The sequence below is a fragment of the Humulus lupulus genome, chromosome 5 (assembly GCF_963169125.1).
Source record: "Humulus lupulus chromosome 5, drHumLupu1.1, whole genome shotgun sequence".
Taxonomy (NCBI): Eukaryota; Viridiplantae; Streptophyta; class Magnoliopsida; order Rosales; family Cannabaceae; genus Humulus; species Humulus lupulus.
Window position 1 is genome coordinate 7,579,619 of NC_084797.1, and position 13,065 is coordinate 7,592,683.

General features: G+C 33.7%; 1 protein-coding gene and 2 long non-coding RNA genes across 3 annotated transcripts; all 3 read left to right on the top strand.

Annotated features, from left to right (window-relative positions):
• Nucleotides 1–9,054: 9,054 nt before the first annotated feature.
• LOC133780237 (uncharacterized) lies at nt 9,055–9,700 on the top strand. The gene is made up of 3 exons (XR_009869177.1): nt 9,055–9,148; nt 9,308–9,408; nt 9,589–9,700. It is a non-coding gene; the product is annotated as an uncharacterized LOC133780237 (long non-coding RNA).
• Nucleotides 9,701–9,829: 129 nt separating this feature from the next.
• LOC133780238 (uncharacterized) lies at nt 9,830–10,557 on the top strand. The gene is made up of 4 exons (XR_009869178.1): nt 9,830–9,904; nt 10,037–10,116; nt 10,209–10,345; nt 10,475–10,557. It is a non-coding gene; the product is annotated as an uncharacterized LOC133780238 (long non-coding RNA).
• A 120-nt stretch (nt 10,558–10,677) lies between these two features.
• On the top strand, nt 10,678–11,692 carry LOC133780239 (protein MOR1-like). The gene is made up of 5 exons (XM_062220093.1): nt 10,678–10,797; nt 10,877–10,987; nt 11,079–11,228; nt 11,388–11,462; nt 11,547–11,692. Exons 1-5 carry the CDS (start codon nt 10,729–10,731, stop codon nt 11,688–11,690), a joined length of 549 nt encoding a protein of 182 aa, XP_062076077.1. The 5' UTR covers nt 10,678–10,728; the 3' UTR covers nt 11,691–11,692.
• Nucleotides 11,693–13,065: the final 1,373 nt, after the last annotated feature.

The window sequence follows — 13,065 nt, forward strand, 5'->3', positions numbered from 1 at the left end:
CCAGGTGAAGTAAGTGTAGGTCATGAGAATAAGCGTGCCCAAGCACTTAAAGATCAATTCATTCAAATGGGCGAGAAGCAGTTCCTTATTTGTCCCTGGAATAACAAGTAAGTTTATATTGAGTTTTGAAATGTTAAGTTCATATAGTCATCTTCTAAATATTTGATTGTTTGTTTTCTAGTGAACATTGGATGTTATTGTTATTTCAACCTCACTCACATTCAATGGCGTTCTTGGATCCCATTAACCTTAAATTACGCATTGAGATTAAAAATATAGTTAGGCTGTAAGTTTATATAAGTTTCATTCCTTAAAGTATATTATCTTTTTAATAGTACTTGTTTGCTAATTAAAATACTTTTATTATGTATAGTGCTTTCACGCTATATGATACGGAAAAAGGAAAAAGAGTTGTAAGTCCAAAGTATTATAGTCCAAAAGTAAGTAACATTCAACTTTATAAAACATAAGATTTAAATTATAAGTATACTAACAAGTATATGTAATATACTTTTACATTTTTCTATGTTAACAGTGCCGACAACAACCAAAAACCACAGAGTGCGATATCTACTGCATGAAGTATGCTAGGGATCTCATTTCACAACAAAGAACCAGAGCATATCTATCGAATAATGTAATAATTAAATGTGTTTACCTTTTAACTTAATAAAGTTATATTTTAATTTCATATATATTTGACATGTAACTTATAATTTAAATTATTTGCAGTTCAATTCAGATTTACCATATACTGACGCAGAACTTAATGAAGTTCAAGAAATGTGGGAAAAATATATTCTACCGCAACTCGCTAAATGATGGCATGCTTGCTTAGTACCTATGTGAGGGGATTTAATCATTTTTTGAACTTTTTATTTCTTTTATTAGAAATTGTTAGAACTAATCAAATACAGAATCAATCTAACAAATTATATTTAGTTAATTTAGCTTTTTGAGGTGTATACTGTGCTAAATATTCATTTTATGACAAACTTTTTTGGAACTATGTATTTCTTTTATTTAGAAAGTGTTAGAACTAATCAAATGTAAAGTTAATGTTACCAATATTAATTTAATTTAATTTTTGATGTGCATTCTTTTACTGCAATTGCTACGTTGATTTTGAAACCAGGGGGCATTGACAACATATTTGCAATGCCCTTTAGTGTGGAAACTTTGCGACAGTTAAAAACTGTCACCATAGACAACCAATCACGACACATAATAACTGTCGGCGTAGCCAGCAACGGCGACACCAATTAACTGTCGGCGTTGCCAGCAACGGCGACACCTAATAACTGTCGGCGTTGCCAGCAACGACGACACCTAATAACTGTCGGTGTAGCAAGCAACGAAGACACCTAATAACTGTCGGCGTAGCTACTCTATGCCGGCATAGGTAAATACGACAGTTAGTCGACTATGTTGCTCAATAGCGACAGTTAAAAACTGTCAGGAAATCTCATTTTTGTAGTAGTGATTGGATTTGTTGGCAGATGATATTGTCAAAATTTTAATTAAATAAAAATTGATATAATCCAACCAATATATTATATATTAAATTTAACATAAAATACATGAAAATTTAAAAATATACCTGATTTTTTATTAATTATTGGAATAGTTAGGCTGGTAGTGAGACTTAGGTAAGATTTTATATTTGAATTTTTAATTTTAGTTATTTTATTTTAAATGTATTACTTTTATTTTGTTTGATTTTATTCAATTGGATAGTTTAATTTAAATAAGGGTATGTATTTTAGAATTATTTTTATCAAAATTTTATCAACAAGTAAATTCAAAAGTTATATATCTGTCCTTTCATCATGACCAAGTGGCAAGACAGATATTGCTTTAAAATCTTTGTAGTCCACTCAATATCTTATGCTTCTGGTTTTGCGAAAAACTGACAAATTTGTTGTAGAATTACTTCACGTAAGTATGCATGTATGGCGTTTTGATCATAGATTTTTTCGTTTATTGACGATCCTTTCTGTCCTTTCATCATGACCACTCAATATCTTCTGCTTCTGGTTTTGCGATTTGTCAGTTTACAATATTAAATTTACATTAACACTGGTACATGTCTGTGTCTAGTCGAACCCACTTGGTCATAGTGTGATAATTGTATTAATTGTATATAGAGAAGGATGTCCCACCACCAGTCTGTATGTATGGAAGTGTGAGAACATATCATTATGAAGCTATTGCCCAGTTTCTTCCGCATAAAATCAAAGTGTCGACTACCACACGTGTTTATATTCTTAATTTATCATTTAATAATATCATGTATAGAAATATGTTATACCCTGTTTCTCAGAACTGAGAGATTTTTGCTTGGAGAATAAGGTCGGAGATAATTCAATAAGCTCAGAGATTTAAATATTATTATCATTTTTAATATTACAATAGCTACAAAGTTACTAGTTCATTTCAGCTCGGAGAAAAATAGATTTGGAGATGTAAATGACATATACCAGCTCGAAAAGAATTACTATCAGCCCGAAAGCGTGTTTAAAAAGCGTCACAAATCAGTATTCAGTAGATTATTCCTACTTTCAAGGGATTAGTCTAGATATTAGGTTGTTAATTGATTTATTTGTAATTTAAATTCAAATAAAGATATTTGGATAACTTCCCCTCAAATCGTGGGGAAGAGTATCTATAATTGGGTCTATATATACCCCTAATCATAGGGAAGGGTATAGGGTCTATAAATATTTGGACCATATTCATTTATGTTTATCATACAAATATTGTAAAGAAACTATGTGAAATTGCTTTTAGCTCTAATGCAAAGTAATCAATAAAAATAATTCGCCAACTAGATAGATTTAGCTATTGAAACACGTAAAATTCCTTGTGTTCATATTTATTTTTTAAGAACAATGTATTTTCTTAATTGCTCTTCTTTTTTTAGTTGACAAAAATTTGCGTCAACAGTTTTGTGCTTTTATTGGGAGCGTTAAGAGAAACTCACATTGCGTACCTTCTAAACTTTTCTTTTCATCATCACGATGACTGCACCCACCGAAAATATCCCAGGATGTGGAAGCGGCCTCCTGCTCCCAAGAATTTATAAATGACCCATGAATGATGAACGAACTCTAGATGAGGGGAATCCTTCCACAACACCCGAGATCCCACGCAAAGCTCACAACAACCTCACCTGGATTACTACGATCTGACGAGGTATGTGCCTATTGTAGAGCTAGAAAATAGGTGCTTAAGAGACAGCTGACCAAGCAATGCATTCGAATGAAAATATGGCATGAAGGGCAATCAAAGCTGCAGTCACCCCGAAAATAGCTAGAGGACGGCCCCGCACTACTACAAAAAAGGGCAATTGTGTCAGTCAAACGCGTCAGTCAATGTTTAATGGGGCCGTTTGCGTCAGTGGCCCACTGACGCAAACAGGTGGTTAACGGCGTCAGTGGGGCACTGACGCAAACGGCCCCATTAAACACCGTCAGTGTATGTAATGACGCAATTGCCCCTTATTTGTGGTAGTGCCCAACTATCACAAGTGCCCAACCAAAAATTAGCATTTGTGATAGTTGGGTACTGCCACAAATGAGGGGCAATTGCGTCATTACATACACTGACAATGTTTAATGGGGTCGTTTGCGTCAGTGGCCCACTAACGCAAACGGGCGGTTAACGGCGTCAGTGGCCCACTGACGGTATGGGGACGTTTGCGTCAGTGGGGCACTGACGCAAACGCCCATTACCGTCAGTGGACCACTGACGCAACTGGCTCACGTTTTCACCAAAACCCTCATCGTCCCCAACCGAGACCCATTTCCCCTCAAAATTTCAAAAAACGCTCCTTCAAAAACCAGCAGCGCCCCAACCGACTTTTACCCATTTAGGTACGTTTTTATCCAATTTTTTTTTTCAATTTTAATGTAAAAATAATGATTTATATATGTTTATGAAACTTATATATAGTTTTTTTTTGAATTTTTTGTATATATTTTGTATTTTTGAAGATTATTGTTTGAAAACCCATAAACTTTCTTGGTTTTTTTTGGTTTTCTACTTCAAGAACCGCATTGCTCAATTACCACAAGTAAGTGTAATTTTATTAATTTTTGTGATTTTTTTTTTTATAAATTGACATAATTTCGGATTTTTTAATTTTTGCATAGTTTTTTGTTAATGATTTTGTAATTGTTTTAGGTTTAAACTTTTCATTTTAATATTTGATTTTTTTAGAATTTTTTTATTAGAATTTATTTATTTTTTATTAACTTTTTTTTAAATTTAATTTAATTTCAAATTTACTTATATAAATGAGTATATATATATTAACCGATATATTTTGTATAAGTTTCATTTTATTAATTGTTTAGTTTGATTATTATTAGTAAATTTTTGTTTATATTTTGTTAACTTTTTAAATTTTGGGTTTAATTGGTTAAATATGTATATATTAAAATTGTTTGTTTTTTAAGTTATATTTTATTATTGATTTAGTTAGGATAGTTATAGTCAATTTTTCTTTATATGATTTGTTAATTTAAAAAAAAATTATTACGGGTTTAAGTATATAAATGAGTACATATAACACATTATTTGTTTTCTTTAAACATTTTATTGTTTATTTAGTTACAATATAGCTTTAATATATATTTTTTTATATTTTGTTAACTTTTTTATTATTATTCTGACGCAAATGATATATTTTGTTGTAGTGCCGTGGGAGTACTACGGCTCAAATGGCCGAGTAAAGAGCTCGCCAAGGCCAAACAAGAGGAGCCGCAACAAACAAGAGGGTTAATCAGCGAGGGATCCCATCTCGAAACCCTTCACGATTAAATAATGACTAGGCAAGAGCGATGTCCGTGGACACAGAGAATAACCGAGTTACTCAAAGAGTAACTCGTAGTAGTAAGCCAAAACTTGCAAGGGCCGCTCGAAACAATAAGAAACTCCCAAAAAGAAATTGTGTAGATAGTGGCCTGTGTAGCTACAGTACACATGTGCTACAGCCCAGTTCTCTCTCCTACAAGGTCCCCTGAGTCCAAGGCCCATTGCCTTACTGTCCCAATTGCCCTCACTCACGTCCTTGAGCCAAGCTGACCACTCCCCATCTCCCATATGTGTGGGACCCACGACCAACTGCTATCTCCATCGCCAGCTCTTCTCCTCACTTGCATATATTTCAAAAGGCATGAAAAGTGATCAGCCTTTTTTTTTTTTTTTAATGGACATGCCCCACTTCAAGCAAAGAAAAAAAAAAGGAAAAGTAATCAATGTGAAGGTAGTGTCCATAATGCCACCTACATCAAGCATTACAAAGAAATTAAATTAATAATAATAGTAGTAATAGTAATAGTGATAGTAATAGTAATAATAATATTTAATTATCATATCTTTATAATCAGATTATTATTATCACTATTGTTTTATTAAGGTGATTTCTTTGTGCACCCCATTGTTAATTGTAATTTCATTTAGGTCCCTCTTAGCACTACTACAAAAAAGGGCAATTGTGTCAGTCAAACGTGTCAGTCAACGCAGTTGACTGACGCTGTTGACCAAGAATTAGCATTTGTGGGAGTTGGGCACTGCCACAAATGAGGGCCCAATTGCATCATAATGTACACTGACGCTGTTTAATGGGACCGTTTGCGTCAGTGGGGCACTAACGCAAACAGGCCGTTAACGGCGTCAGTGGCCCACTGGCGGTAACAGAGCGTTTTCGTCAGTGGGGCACTGACGCAAACGCTCTTTTACCGTCAGTGGGCTGCTGACTCAACTGGATCTCCAATATTAAAACCCTCTTCGTCCCCAGCCGAGCCCCATTTCACTCAAACAACGTTTTCTTCCCAAACCAGCGGCGCCCAACCGAGGTTCTCCATATTTAGGTACGTTTTTAGCCATTTTTTTTTTTCAATTTTAATGTTAAAATAATGATTTATATATGTTTATGAAACTTATAAATAGTTTTTTTGGATTTTTTTGTATAGATTTTGTTTTTTGAAGATTATAGTTTGAAAACCCATAATCTTTATTGGATTTTTGGGGTTTTCTACATCAAGAACCCACATTGCTCAATTACCACAAGTAAGTGTAATTTTATTAATTTTTATGATTTAAATATAATTTTTGTGATATTTTTTTTATAAATTGACTATATTTCGGATTTTTAATTTTTAGATAGTTTTATTAACTTTTTTTTTTAAATTTAATTAAATTTCGAATTTACTATGTAAATGAGTATATATATAGATTAATGTATATATTTTGTCTAAATTTCATTTTATTAATTATTTAGTTTGATTATTATTAGTAAATTTTTGTTTATATTTTGTTAACTTTTTAAATTTTGGGTTTAATTGGTTAAATAGGTATATATTAAAATTGTTTGTTTTTTTAAGTTATATTTTATTATTGATTTAGTTAGGATATTTATAGTCGATTTTTATTTATGTGAGTTGTTAACTTTAAAAAAAAAAAAATTATTTCGGGTTTAAGTAAACAAATGAGTACATATAACAAATTATTTGTTTTCTTTAAGCATTTTATTGTTTATTTAGTTACAATATAGCTTTATGATATTTTTCTTTATATTTTGTTAACTTTTTTATTATTTTTTTGTATATTGTTATATTTGAGTAGGTATTTTGTTGACAACTTTGTTGGTGAGATCAAGCTTTGGAGGATTTTATATTAGAGGTAATATTTTAAACCTTAATGTATAATTAATATATTGAACTTAGTAGCATGTACGAATTATAAAATAGTGGAGATAGGATCTGAGACTGCACTACACCAAATACCCATTTCCATAACACATGAATATAATACTAATAAAAAAGTGTTATGCTAAGCCACTTTATGAAAAAAGGGCGGTAATAATAAAACCATCCTACCACTTAGCTTTTTTTTTTCATTTCATTTGGGGCCAATTCATTTCCTTCAATTCCTTCTCCTTTTTCCTCATCATTCTCTCTCCTCTTTCTCGGATCTCTTTCTCCCACCAGACCTTTCTCATTCACTGTTTCTCTCTCAGCTTTGTCTTTGTGGAGACCAACCGCTACCTTCCCCTACACGCGCTGGCTAGGGATCTTCAGAGCCCGTCGAAGCTTTGACCACGCGGGCCCAAACCCTCACATGACACCAGAGGCGAACGACGTCACCGGAGGCCAGCTCTTCTCCTCTTCCCTGTGTGCGGCCAAGCTATTGTAGTGTTTTGATGAAATCTTGAGAGTTTGTACACAAGAAACTGTAAGTGCACTAGTAACTTTTGGTACTATTTTGACTCATTGGTCAGTTAGTGCATGAACACATTGTTTGAATGTATTATTTCAGGTTGAGAAGCTTGTTAGGGATGTTCAGGGACCAGCTTTAGCTCTTGTTCATGACGTTTGAAGCCTTATGGTAATTTTCAAGGTAAGACTGTTGGGTACTTGGGTCTCTTGCTTGTATTTTGTTTTGGTGATTTATACCAATAATAATTATCTTTTTCCAGAATCTTTTGAATCTGCCAAAACAATTTCGGCCCCTGCATCCAAGACCCTTTCGAAAGTGGGTAAATCCACTTCTAATGGTGTTTTGAAGCATGGAAGCAAAGTAGCATCTTCTGTAAGTTTCCTTAAATGCTTACTTCTAGTTCTTTTATAACTTATAATTTTGTAAGGAGATTATTATTATTTTATTTTATTTTTTAATTTTTTTCAGTTAATGATTTTTTAAAGAGAACTGTTGGTACGAAGGCTTTGAGGTCAGAATCAATTATGTCCGTTCAAGATATATCAGTTCAATCCCAGCCTTTACTAAATGTTAAAGATTCCAATAAGGTACAACTTAAGCAAGCAAGTTTTGAATGTCTCATACTTTTGAATATATTGACAAGTAATCATTTGGACTTTACTTATCTGCAGGAGGATAAGGAAAGATTGGTAGTAAGGAGGTTTAAGTTTGAAGATCCACAGATAGAACAAATTCAAGACCTTGAGGTTGTGGATATAGTAGTTTCTCAGATTTGTTTATTTTGTATCTAATTTAATGCAGAATTTATTTAACATACATGTTTATGCATAATGATTTGATGAAGTACTTCAGAGAGGATTTGCATAGACGGCTTCTAAGCACAGATTTTAAGAAGCAAATTGATGGGCTTGAGATGCTGCAAAAGGTTTTTGAGTGCATCACTGGTTCATTTCTTTTGTATATTAGTGCACATTTTTTACAGTATATTCTGGATTTTATTGCACATACAATAACATTACAAATGTAAAATAAAACTCCACTACCATACCAAGTCTTAAAACGAAATATCATTGAACTCTTATGCATCATATAACTGAATGGCGATGCAACATATCTATAAACCTTCCTCAACATCTGCAAAGATTCTTTTACCGTGTTCCAGCCATATAGCTCAGTAGATAGCCATTGTTACAACAATATACATCTTTAACCTCTTGTCACCCGGAACAACATATCCTAAGAGATCGGAGCAATGTTGTGGCTTAGCTCATTGCTATTTTAAACTCTCTTTATAACTTAAACCACAGCAATATAGAAAAATTATAATGCAGAAACAAGTGATCTACTAACTGTCCTTTTTGCCTAAAACACATCATTTAGGACACAAAACTTAGTTGGCCTCCTTTTTGTAGCACCTCATGTACACCGAGACACCATGAAAGCAGTAACTATACAAAAATATTACTTTTGATGGTACAGAGCTTTTCCAGATATTTTACATTAAAGAATTGGTAGAACAGTGTAATATATTTCTTAGATAAAAGCCTTATGGGAGTGGAATTGATATATCTTTTTGGATGCTTTAGTTTCTATTTACTTAAAATGACTTTTTTTTTGCAGCAATATCTTCATTTAAACAACAAGTGGAAGGTTTATCAGACCTAGACCACTGGGTTGAGTTATTGATTCGTTTACTGTGTGCTGTCCCTGGCTGGAGTGAGAAAAATGTTCAGGTATTTAAAGGTTTCATTGCTGCAGATATCTGTCTTTTTTACCTTTGTGGATATTTTTGGCTGTGAAGATAGTTATTTATGGGATAGAGTTTGAATAGTGCAGGTTCAGCAGCAGGTTATTGAAGTTGTTACTTTCATAGCCTCTTCGTCAACCAAATTTGCTAAGAAGTGTGTAGTGCTTTGCCTTCTGGGTAAGTGTTCCTTGGTTTTGGTTGATCATAAGTTTGGAGCTGGGATTTGTTTGCTTAAAACTGTGTGATCTCTTTTGCACACGTATTTGGCTTCTTAGTTGTTTGGTGGTTGATTAGATAGTTCCTTATTTTTGCTTGTCATTATTCCTGAATTGACAGGTATAAGTGAGCGTGTCGCTGACATCAAGACTCGTGCTCATGCCATGAAGTGCCTTACTACTTTTTGTGAAGCTGTAGGTCCTGGATTTATTTTTGAAAGAGTAAGTCTTACATTTAAATCATTTCTGTAGAGACGTTTGTTTGCACTTATCTTGTGAACTTCTGAAGCAGGGATGAAACATATTAGGTTCTAAATTGATTGGAACTTGTATTTCTTTTCTTTGATTGCTTTTTTTATTTTTTATAATCCAATAAAAGTCAAGGAATTCTTTGTATTGTAGCTTTACAAGATACTGAAAGAGCACAAGAATCCTAAGGTTCTTAGCGAGGGGCTACTGTGGATGGTTTCAGCAGTGGAAGATTTTGGCATCTCACATTTGAAATTTAAGGTTTGGAGTTATATTTGGGCCCTTTTTTTTTGCGTTGTCTAACTGTTAGTTAATAAATACCATGTTCAGCTATTAAAGGAATTGATATATTTTGTTTTACAGGATTTAATTGATTTTTGTAAGGATAATGGATTGCAGTCAAGTGCAGCTGCTACTAGAAATTCTTCTGTCAAGCTTTTGGGTGTTTTGCATAAATTTGTTGGCCCAGGTTGATACTCGTTTGATTTGAATTGTCCACACACCTCAAATTCCTTTTAAATATTTAGTTGAACTGCTCCCAAACATTGATTTTTTTTTTATAATTAATTTGTAACTCCCTCCCACCCCTTTTCTTTTGTAGATATTAAAGGGTTTCTTTCTGATGTTAAACCTGCACTTCTTAGTGCACTGGATACGGAGTATGAGAAGAATCCATTTGAGGTGCTCCAACTTAATCATTCAAGATGCATGTATTGTTTGTTTTTGTTTATTTGTTACTGATGTATTCCCATATCTTATCTAGGGTGCAGTAGCAGCTCCAAAGAGAACTATTAAATCAGCAGAACCTACATCTGCATCTTCTGGTGGACTAGATGGCCTGCCACGGGAAGATATTAGTGGGAAGATTACACCTACCCTGCTTAAAGGCTTAGAAAGTACTGATTGGAAGGTAATATTTTGATCATAATTAAGGTTTTTAGGGATGGAGCCTGACACTTGCCTGCTGCTGGAAGGTCCAAAGGGGAGATATTTAGCAGCCATTGTAGTGTTTTGATGTTTTGTATTTTCTGCTTTCTAGGCTCGCTTGGAGTCAATTGAAGTTGTGAATAAAGTTTTGGAAGAGGCTAACAAGCGCGTCCAACCCAATGGAACTGTTACATTCTATCATATGTTTAAATTCTCTCTCCCTCTATTGTTATTATTTATTATTGTACATGCTATTCAGCCTCCTTTATATCCTCCCATTTGTTAATTATTGTTTAATGTTTATTTTCAGCTGAATTGTTTGGTGCTCTAAGGGGTCGTCTAGGTGATAGCAACAAAAATTTAGTCATGGCAACATTGACATGCATTGGCAATGTTGCATGTGCAATGGGTCCAGCTGTTGAGAAAGCAAGCAAGGTTGATTTCTAATTCATGATCGCTAATTTTATGTAGTGTACTCTTTAAATTTGAATGTGAGTGTATTGATTTCTTTCAGGGAATTTTAGCGGATGTTTTGAAATGTTTGGGTGACAATAAAAAGCATATGAGGGAATGCACATTGAATACTTTAGATTCTTGGCTCTCTGCTGTTCATCTTGATAAAATGGTAAGTTTTCTTTTTTTTGCTCTACGCTGTGGAAGCTGTTTAGTTTTTTTGTCTCAGGTGGCATGATTGTATACTTCTATACTTCTTGCAGGTTCCTTACATTGCAGCAGCTTGGACAGATGCAAAACTTGGTGCGGAAGGGCGCAAAGATCTTTTTGAGTGGTTGTCAAAACAACTATCTGGGTTAACTGAATTTCCTGATGCTGTACAGCTACTAAAGCCAGCATCCTCTGCTCTGACGGTAATTCTGACTTGTCAAAAACAGTGAAATATTCTTTTTACTTGTTTGCATTGCTAGAATATTTCCATGCTAACAATAATGTGCATAGAGATGCAAGAATCATGATGGCAGTTCCCTTTCCATACTTTCTGGTTATGACTTTATGAAATTTTCATCCAGGATAAATCATCAGATGTTCGTAAAGCAGCAGAGACATGCATTGCTGAAATCTTGAGAGTTTGTACACAAGAAACTGTAAGTGCACTAGTAACTTTTGGTACTATTTTGACTCATTGGTCAGTTAGTGCATGAACACATTATTTGAATGTATTATTTCAGGTTGAGAAGCTTGTTAGGGATGTTCAGGGACCAGCTTTAGCTCTTGTTCATGAACGTTTGAAGCATTATGGTAATTTTCAAGGTAAGGCTGTTGGGTACTTGGGTCTCTTGCTTGTATTTTGTTTTGGTGATTTATACCAATAAGAATTATTTTTTTCCAGAATCTTTTAAATCTGCCAAAACAATTTAGCTTGTCTTTTGTATCTTTAGTAGTGTCTATATTACTTTCAATATTTCTAATGATGATTATCAACATTTTAATAAAGTATAAGATTTGATTTTCTATCAATTTTTTGTGTAGTTTTCTATTTCTTTCTCAACTGTCTTTTCTTTGAATTGTTTGTCCCAATGTAAAGCTTTCTCAATCTTGTTTCTTTTGGTACTCATGCATATCAAATAAAAAAACACGTTGATTGCTGACGCTTTTAAAAGTTCTCTTCATAGTTAGATGTGACATAAACAGAGGTCACGTTGGTGCTTCTTCATACCTGCTGTTGGGCTGCACTTCTTTGGTTTTCAAATTGTTGCATTGCATTGCGTCCAATATTTTTGAACTTGTTTGAGGACATTTACTTTATTTTTATAGCTAAAAAAATCCATCCCCAGGATCTAGAGAGTCCTTTTGATACAAGCCTATTAGACTACTAACTTTGAACTTTTATTTATTTTGATTTATTGTAGCATAGCTAAAAAAAGAAAGGGAAGACATAAAGCATAGTAAGAAGAATAGCATTAGAAAAGGTGATAATTCCTCTTTGACTGGATAATTGTGCAAATACTCTGTATGGAAATGGAAATTGAAATAAAAACTTTGCTTTATGGATGTAGGTGTATGGATTCTGATTGGTTTCCTAATAGGAGTTGTAATGATGGTATTGGTTGCTGCATGCTTCCTGTATAGAAGATACTTTAAATCAAATCTCCCATCCAAAAACCATGGTATGCTCTAAAATGTTTCACCACTAAACAAGAAGCCATTTTTTCCTAAATGTATGCCATGTGCCATACTTGTACTTATTTTTGTCTAATTCACATGACTGTTCAGGGATGTCCTTACAAAAGAGCCTGCTTACCGAAAAGTACATTTAATGCCCCAAATTTCCTAATAAGGTTTAGAACCTTGATTAGGAGGCCGGGAGGGCCATAATTGATTTATTATGGTATTTAATGATTATATGCATGTGTTATGTGAATTATATTATTATATGATGGTGAATGCATGCATATGGGAGTATTTATTAATATGAGGGCATCTTGGTAATTTGCTCGTTGAGGGTGTGATTGTGTATTTTGGGTGTATGGTTGTGATTAATTAATACAGCCACATTATAAGGTGAATTTGTTCGAGCTATTCGGCTTGAGACGATCATGAGATGTAAGTGTTCGGTCTAGTAATAACGGGTTTAAGTTCGGGGCTCGGGGTGAGTCTCGGGGTCATTTTGATGACTAGAGCATTACTGGGAATTAAAGGGTAATGGGATATGATTTATTGGTATTTGGGAATATTGGGAATAGCGGG

Bases quoted from the DNA above. Each gene is read 5' to 3' on its own strand.
- LOC133780239 (XM_062220093.1), top strand. From the start codon at position 10,729: ATGGCAACATTGACATGCATTGGCAATGTTGCATGTGCAATGGGTCCA. The intron at 10,988-11,078 runs GTAAGTTTTCTT...TACTTCTTGCAG, and splicing joins CTGTTCATCTTGATAAAATG to GTTCCTTACATTGCAGCAGC. The intron at 11,229-11,387 runs GTAATTCTGACT...ATTTTCATCCAG, and splicing joins CAGCATCCTCTGCTCTGACG to GATAAATCATCAGATGTTCG.